At 53.8% G+C, this 8,311-nt stretch overlaps 1 protein-coding gene across 2 annotated transcripts in view; it reads right to left on the reverse strand.

Annotated features, from left to right (window-relative positions):
* Nucleotides 1-4,160: 4,160 nt before the first annotated feature.
* Nucleotides 4,161-8,311, reverse strand: part of ESYT2 (extended synaptotagmin 2) — a 77,360-nt gene continuing 73,209 nt past the window's right edge. For both annotated transcript variants that reach the window (XM_027770067.1, XM_027770070.1), the window contains 2 exons: nucleotides 6,923-6,972; nucleotides 4,161-6,848 (listed from right to left, as the gene is read on the reverse strand). In XM_027770067.1, the coding sequence (XP_027625868.1) occupies nucleotides 6,803-6,848; nucleotides 6,923-6,972 (96 nt within the window). In that variant the 3' untranslated portion in view covers nucleotides 4,161-6,802. The remainder of the gene's footprint in view (nucleotides 6,849-6,922; nucleotides 6,973-8,311) is intronic.

The raw sequence follows: 8,311 nt of genomic DNA on the forward strand, positions 1-8,311 counted from the left end.
CGCGCCGTGGCCTGTTCGGAGGAGGGCCGGGGCGTGGCCTCGAGCGGGTTACCGGCGCCCTGACGCGCACACAAGGACGCGCGCACGCAAGAATGAGCTCCGGCGGCGCCCGCCGCTCGGTGCGCATGCGCCGACTGCCTACTGGCCGCCCCGCGCGGCCTCGTAACTGCGTAAGGGGCGTGGCCTCACGGTCGGTGAGCGCGGGGCGGGGCCTGGGGAGGAGCTGGCACTCCTGCCGCCCGCGCTGCTGGGCCCGGTCCCCGCCCGCCGGTCCCCGCCCGCCGGAGTCTGTACCCCGAGTCTGTCCAGGCCGCGTTTGGCCGAGGCGACCGCACGCGGCTGACCTCCATCCCTGCGGCTGCCCGCTGGGCGGTGGCGTCACTGCCGCCCTGCGAGGAGCGCTGAGCCAGGCGCAGACGTGTGCTCTTGCCTGGAATTAATCACTCCGCACTGCCGCGCTACCGGGAACCCGTGCCCCCACATACTGTTTATTTTTGTATAGTTATTTATTGGGACCAGCAGATGTGTAGCGGCTATGTCGCTCGATTCCCACTAGCCAAACGCAGCTCGATTTGAACAGGTGGTTTCAAAATCACGCCAGGCCCTGAGCACGGGTGCCCAAGATCCAGGGCAAATGCAGGATTGTGGCCTGGCCGTGCCCCCGGGGGTGACTTCCCACTTTGTCTCTCCCCAGGAGTATGCCTGCCCTATAGCAAAAGTCCCTCAGTAAAGAAAAAGGTTACTTATTTAACTTTGTTATGATTTTCTTAATTTGACCAGAGAGGGATAGAAAGCAGGCTGCCAGGTCCAGGACTTGAACAGTGGGCAACCATTTGGGAGTCCAGCGCCTTAACCACCAGGGCCCCTGTTGGCCATTTAGTACATTATTGTAGTAGGGGCGTGGTCCCCGGGAGAGCGATGTCTGCGCAGGCCCCTGGAGGGGGCGGCCGCACTGCAATCCCAGGAGTTGGGACACAGCCCGCTCAGGGAGGGGAGTAGCGGGCCTACTATGCTTCCTGAGGGCCTCGCCAAGCAGTGGTGCCAGCAGGCCTGCATACCCTGGGGCTCCAGGCCTTGCCAATGGGAGTCCTCCAGCCTGAGCCAAGCGAGGTCTGACCGGGAGGTCTCCGGAGACTGGGTGTTGCAGCGGCTGTGCAGGCTCTGCACTGGGAGAGAGAGCCCACGGAGCTACACCGGGAAGCAGGAAACGGGCAGGTGCGGTTACCGGCAATGTCTTGTACTTAACCAGTACATGGAAGGTATCATTTCCAACTGCCTTTGTGACCTGGTGGTTAGGAAGCTGGATCCCACACTGCTGACCGCACAGCTGGGAGTCCCAGAAACACCCCAGGCACGTGTGTGTGCCCAAAACCCCCAGGGAGGGGGAGACGGAGAAGAGCCTGTGAGGGGGGGACTAAACCCTTCGGTGCTTTCTCTGCTCCGTCTCTGGTGAGCACAGGCACTCTCAACCACAAGAAAAGCACTGTATAAAGCATTTCCTCTGAAGCGTTTCAGAGAGAAGTGCTAGTGACAGGCTGGGGTGCTCGTCTGTAGAGTCCATAGCAGAGGCCAGCTGCAGAGGGGCCGGGCCGAGTCAGAGCACTGGGAGCTCGGGACCCCAGAGCATGGCAGATGCCCGTCACTGTCCCAGGTCACACAGCGCAGGCCAGTCTCCCCGAGCCCTCCTTCCCTGCAGCTGCGGGCATCCCGCGCCCAGCCTGAGCCCCACGTCTTCTCACTCTGCTGCAGCGATCTCCTCACACCCACGGTGGAGACTGCCCCTCCACACCAGTGACTTGCACACCCAGACTATGTGCCCTATAGCAAAATAAGGTATAAGAGTAAATAAAATCTTCAAAACTACCGTTTCTATGGTGTGTCTGTGAGTAGTACCTGGGGGGTGGGGGGATGGGGACTGTTTTAAAAACTTTCATTTATTTCATTGCCAAAGGGCATGTGTGCTTGCCAGAGAGAATGCGCCCCCAGCAGGATGGGCTGTGGCCACCCAATCTCATCCACCTTCTCCACCTTGGGATCTGGGGCACACATGCACACACACACACAGCATGTTTGTCAAGCCACCGGGGAATGAGAACCATGACTGGCCACGTGGGAGTGAACTCCCGAACCACAGTGCTCCGGGCCAGCTGGAACAGGTGTTTTGCTCAGGGTCTGCTGTGTTGCAGTCGTGCCTCAGCCTTCACTGCAGCCAGGAAGCTAAAGCCAGGCCCCCAGGCAGCCTCAGCCTGCCCTGCAGCAGCGCCCAGCACGTGATCCTAGGCTGACCCCTCTTACCCTTGAGCCCCTGGATTGCTGTTACTGTCATTTTTCTTTATTTCAATTCTGTAATCGGGTGAAACATTCTTCTCATATTTTTAATTCTTTAGACAGAGTGGTCTCTATTTCTTTGAATATACTATAGCAGCTGATAAGTGTGTTTTCTTTTAAGTGTGCTCTTTAAAACTATTTATTTATTTATTTATTTAAATTTGACCAGAGAGAGAGAGAGAAAGGGAGAAAGCAAGCCACCTGGTCCGGAACTCGAAATGCAGTCAGCCACGTGGGAGTCCAGTGCCCTAACCACCATGGCACCTGCCAGTCCGAGTTTGTTTTTTTTTTTGTTTCCTACAGGGTGCATGTACTTGCGGGGGTAAGGGAGAAGAGGGTGAGAGAGAAAGAGAGAAATCACCCCCAAGGGATGGCTACGCTGCAGTCCCTTCTCCTCCATTCTCCTCTCAGGTTTTGGGCACACACACAGACACACCCAGCATGTTTTTCAAGCTACCAGGTCCAGGACTGACTTTTGGGTCGTTGGCAAAGTCATGATTCATCTTTGCGCAGAATATGCCATGACCTTTTGACAACCCAGTAGTTGACCACCTGGGCTCCAGCCATCCAGCCACCTTATCCTCCATGACACCAGTTGGCCAGTCAGAGATGATTTCACACATAACTGAAGACCTCTTGTATTTTCCCAATGTGTTCAAATGCTCAGACAGCCTGAGCAGCATCCGTTTCATGACGTTGTAATACTCAGGTTATAACGTCTATTTCAGGGGTCAGCTTGTGACCTGGTGGTGAAGGCAGCTGGATAGCACATGGCAGACTGTATGGTTCAAATCTCAGGCCTGGCACCTAGAAAAATACAACGTGGGGACCAGCGGATGACCTCATGGTTACACTGCCAGACTCCCACATAGTTAACTGCAGGCCAAGTAGCAGACTCAGCGGCTTAAAACTCACACTGGGTACATGTGTGCATGTCCAAAATCCCAAGAGGAGAACAGAGAAGGGATTGTGGCGTGGCCATCCCCCTGGGGGGTGATTTCTCACTTTCTGTCTCTGTCTCTCTGTCTTTCTGACAAGCGCACATGCCCTATAGCAAAAACCTCTAAAAAAAAAAACCCAAATGATGGGTGCCATGTTCATAGGTGCCCAGAACCCCGAGGACGGCGGGATGGAGAGGGGATTGTGGCGGTGTGACCAAACTCCATAGGAGATGTCGGTCTCTCCAGCAAGCACAGGCACCTGCTGGTAAGTTAGAAACAGAATTTCAGGGCCAGCAGGTGCCACAGAGGTTAAGGTGTTGGACTCCCACGTGGCTAGTGGCAGTCAAAGTCCTGGAACCGGTGGCTTGAAAATCAGACTGGGCACATGTGTGAGCATGCCTAAACTCCTGAAAGAGAACGGGGGAGGAGGGCCTGCGGTGTGCTCATCCACGCTAGGGGTGACCTCTCACTTTCCCTGTCTCTGACGAGCACACGTGCTCAATGGCAAAAGCCAAACAAAATCAACTTCACGTCTCTTTCCTAAAGGAGGTGACTAGGCCCCTGGGGGAGAGCACTTCGTTCCCTCTCTTCCCGACCCCGTGTACACATGCATGTCCCTCTGGTATAAGAACAGGGTAAATAATAACAAGGCCTACTCTTCCTATCATGCTTACTATTCAGAAGAGCTCTTTTCAAAACTCATTCTAATCCACTAGGCAGGGGCAGTAAGGTAAGGAGGGAACAAGGGGGCAACACTGTGATCTGGTGTTGCTCTGGAATGCAGTAACTCTCAAATACCAGATACCAACAGCACACTCCACCTGCTCTTGAACTACGTGGTCCCACACTAAAAGCGTAATTCTAAAATGCAAAGAAAAAACACATCGCAAGTGAGCTAAGAAAGGCTTTATTGAATAAATACATGCACTGTCATGTAAAACTAGTCGAGCAGAAAGGACATTCTGTGACTTCAGAACCCCCCACCCCGTCCTGCAGCGCAGGGGGGCTGGCTAGGCCTGGGAAGCAGCACCCCAAAACAGATGCACAGCCTCTCAGGCTGGCTGGCGCTCGGCCTCGGTTCTGGAAAGGAAGGGCTGCTCACTTGATAGAGAGCATCTGTAAACAGCTCTCATGGGACAGAATGCAGGCTGGGAGCTATGGCCAGAGGCAGCTCCTGCCGACTCCCTCACATGGTAAGGCACCGGGGTGCACGGCCCGCACACGCCAGCGGGCTGCTTCAGATGCACCTGCGTTCACGTCTCCTCCTTTGGTTTGGCTTGAAGTAAAAAAAGTTGAGGTTCCCTTTCCCGAGATCAGTCAAAACTATGGATGCACATTTGGGGACGACTCTGTAATCCTTCTGGGGTTCTGGAGTGCTGAGTGTGGCCTCGATGGTAACACTAGCCCTGCCCATGGGATGTGGGCAGAGCCACACCTGCAGAGGTTGCAGTGCCCAGAGCTGCCCCCTCCTTCTTCCCTTCCACAACGTACAGAGGCGGCTACGAGTGGCCTCAGCGGTCCTTGTCACCTAGCCCCTGGGGACGGCTCTCCTCTCCTGAAGTCACGGCAGAGAGCATGGCACTGCGTGCTCAGCTGGCTTCCTCTGTGCGCTGATCCTTGAACACCGTCTACTCTGCTCGGAGGCCCGGATAAGCAGCACACCCAGTCAGGCCAGACCCAGGCTCGGCAGAGCGTCCGCGTGCGGGCCCAGCGCCTGGTCAAGGTGCTGTGAATCAGAGCTGCTTCTCTCAGGTGACAAAGAAGCCTTCCAAAGCCCAGGACTGTCAGCAACGGTCAAAGTCACCTGGTGCACAGGCTGGTGACGGTGCAACACTGCAGCTCACGCTGTGCCCGCATACCCACGTGTGTCAATGCAGGTACATGCTCCCTCCCAGAGCAACCGACTGTGCATGGCAACTTTGGACACGGTCGCCAATGGCCGGTGGGGTGAAGAGAGGCGCAGGCTGCACGAATGCATGGAGGCCAGGCACCCCAGACCAACGCGCCACGGCTCCAAGTGTCGGGTGGGAGTTAGGACAGGGTGGGACCTGCAGGGGAAGGGTGGTAGAGAGGCACCAGCTCCTGCCACAGGCACTTTAGTCTGGCTGATCACAGAAGTTGTCACGAGCTGCCCGGTGCCAGAACAGATGAGAGCTCCCCTCTCGGCCACGTGGCTGCATGTGCCCCAGTTTCCAAATGTCCTCAGGGCTATGGAGCCCTTTCCCCACACAGCTCATAGCACACACTTAGAATCTCTGCACACACACATCCTGTGTCAGAGACACGCAGCCCACAGCACCCCCAACAAGCCTCGCAAGAAGTTTGGGGGACTCTTACATATGAAAGACATGCTTATAATAAGCCAATGAAAAGGTTCCAGATGAAGAACTGCTACAACATCCCAGTGCTGCGATCAGGCACGGCAGGAAGTCAAGGTGCCCAGGGCAGCTGTGAGGACTGGTCCGGGTCTGGGGGCCTGGGGTGTCCAGAGGGCCAAATCGAGTTCCTGCTCCCCGACACGTCAGCGTGGGACATGCCACAGGCTCTCCTCATTAGCAGGAAAGCCACAAGCTTTCGGCTTCACCACAGCCTCCTACCACCCCTTGCTGGGCCATCTCCCAACGTGGAGGACGGCATGTGGCTCGCAGACAGGAGGGCTGGGGCCCCACGGAGCTCACTGTGGGTGCAGCGGCCTCCATGAAGGCCCACTGCTACGTTCTCGGTCTTACAGAGAGAGCAGTGTGTGCATCTGAGCACGGCCTCATGAAGCAGCTACAACAGGCAGTGAGATATAAACCGAAGATGTTTCATTCTTATACCGGAAATTTCAGATTAGTACACTATGACTTACGAAGAATAATAATTCTCTTAATATTTTATATTACTCAGTTATAAAATATTTTTCTTATAAATCCTTCAACTGACTTATCAATAATCTATCTTTTAAAAAACTCTAATAATTTTGAGTCCTTTCTTTTAGCATCCATAATGGGCAGAAATATATTTAATAATCTTTTGTTTTTTTTTAAAGGAAATATCACAAAATAGGTCACTAACACTTTTTGCTGCAAAGATGAAAATGATTACTTGTCCCAAGAATTTAATAAGTTTTGAAAGAAAAAATATATTTTCCTTGATCCATTTTCTTCTGAATTCAAAGCAGCAGGTAGAGATTATAAAAAGAGAGTCTATTTACATGGCCTAGTGCACCCCAGGGGTATGCGAGCAAGGCAATAGCAGAGCATGTGCACACACCTGCTTCCAGGAGCGGGGACGGCAGAGCCACGGAACACAGTGACGAGCTGCCACCCACCGCGCTCCAACAACTGGTAAAGCCGGGAGGAGACTCAACATACAAAACTGAAAGGTAATATTGGCCAAATAGGCCCCAAATGCCAAAGGCTATATAAATCCTACAAAGGTACATACAACTGATACATGAAATTAAAACATTGGTGTGTGTAGGGGATGTGTTCCAAGCTGAGGTGAGGAGGTGCCCCGAGGAGGCCTCAGGTCCCTCGTGTCCAGCGCGGCTATGTCCCCACCTGTGGCCTCGTCCCGTCCTCCGTGAGGTCATACCTGGGGAACCATAGGAAGATGTGGGAAAGTGTTGTCAGGTGCACGTCAGGGGTGTCTGTTATGGGGACACTCACCACTGGGTCCAGCCTTTGGTGAGTTCCTCAGATGTCAGAGCAACCAGTACCTGTGGGTTAAGAAGAACGTGATTTGTGAGACCTGCAGGTGGCATGATGGTGGAGGCACCGGACTCCCACATGGCCGACTGCGGTTCAAGTCCTGGACCAGGAGGCTTGCTTTCTCACTGTCCATCTCTCTGTCTGTCTCTAGAGAGAGCATGTGCCTTAGAGCAAATTAAAAAACAAGAAAGAAAGAAGGAAAACAAACAAGTTTGTCAAAGCAGGTTGAAGTAATTCCTCTTAGATCTCTGACCACAGCTTCCAATCTCCCTGTCCTCCTGTCTAAGTCCAATGATGGACATTTGGTTTTACTGCCCGTGGGTGCGTAAGGTCACCAGAGAGGTGAGAGAAAGCCTCCTTAGTGAGGCAGGGACGTGCCACAATCCCTGTGGGGTGGCCTTCTCCACACAGCGGTAACCACTGAGCCGGGGGCCAGGCCTGCCCTCCCTCTGAGGTGCTCATCTCCCCAGTCTTTCTGACTCCCGTGAGCCCCAAGTTGTACGGTGGGACCCAGGAGGCCCTCCTGCCGTGCAGCAGCCTTGCACCTGCCGTAGAACGAAGACCTGTGGGTGAGAGCGTAGGACGTGCTGGCAGGCGCGAACCAGTGGCTGATGGAGGCTAATGACTTATTAGAGAAAGGGCAGTGAGGTCAGCTCAGCAAGCGCAATTTTTTTAGAGGTTTTTTGCCTTAGGGACACTCGCCTGAGAGAGGGAAAGACAGAGACAGTGAGAGGGAAAGGGAGAAATCACCCCCAGGGGGATGACCACGTCGCAACCCTTCTCTGTTCTCCTCCTGGGATCTTGGGCAAACAAGCACACACAGCTGGTGTGATTCTCAAGCTACCAGGTCCAGGACTTAAACCATGGTCAGTCATGTGGGAGTCCAGCAATGGAACCACTACACCATCTGATGGCCCCAACAATTGTTAAGACAGTATTTTCCTTCAGTGTGAGACCTGAACAAAAATTTTGAAACATAAGAAAATCAACCTCAGGGCCAGCAGGTGGCACAGTGCTTAAGATGCTGGACTCCCACATGGCCCACCATGGTTCGCACTCAGACCCAGCGGCTTGAAAATCACGCCAAGCACGCATGCATGCATACCTCAAATGCTCAGAGAGGACGGAGGAGTAGGGACTGCAGTGTGGCCATCCTCCTTTGGGGGTGATTTCTCACTTTTTCCCTCTCTCTTTCTCCAGCAAGTACATATGCCCTATAGCAAAAACCTTAAAAACAAACAAAGCAACTCCAAAAAACTTCTTCGATTAGAAGTTCACAGTATTACTATGATGAGCAAACCAGTAAGATGAACACGTCAACAAAATGAAAATATCTGAGACGACCTG

Source organism: Tupaia chinensis, unplaced genomic scaffold (assembly GCF_000334495.1).
Source record: "Tupaia chinensis unplaced genomic scaffold, TupChi_1.0 Scaffold000110_1, whole genome shotgun sequence".
In the NCBI taxonomy this organism is placed as follows: domain Eukaryota; kingdom Metazoa; phylum Chordata; class Mammalia; order Scandentia; family Tupaiidae; genus Tupaia; species Tupaia belangeri.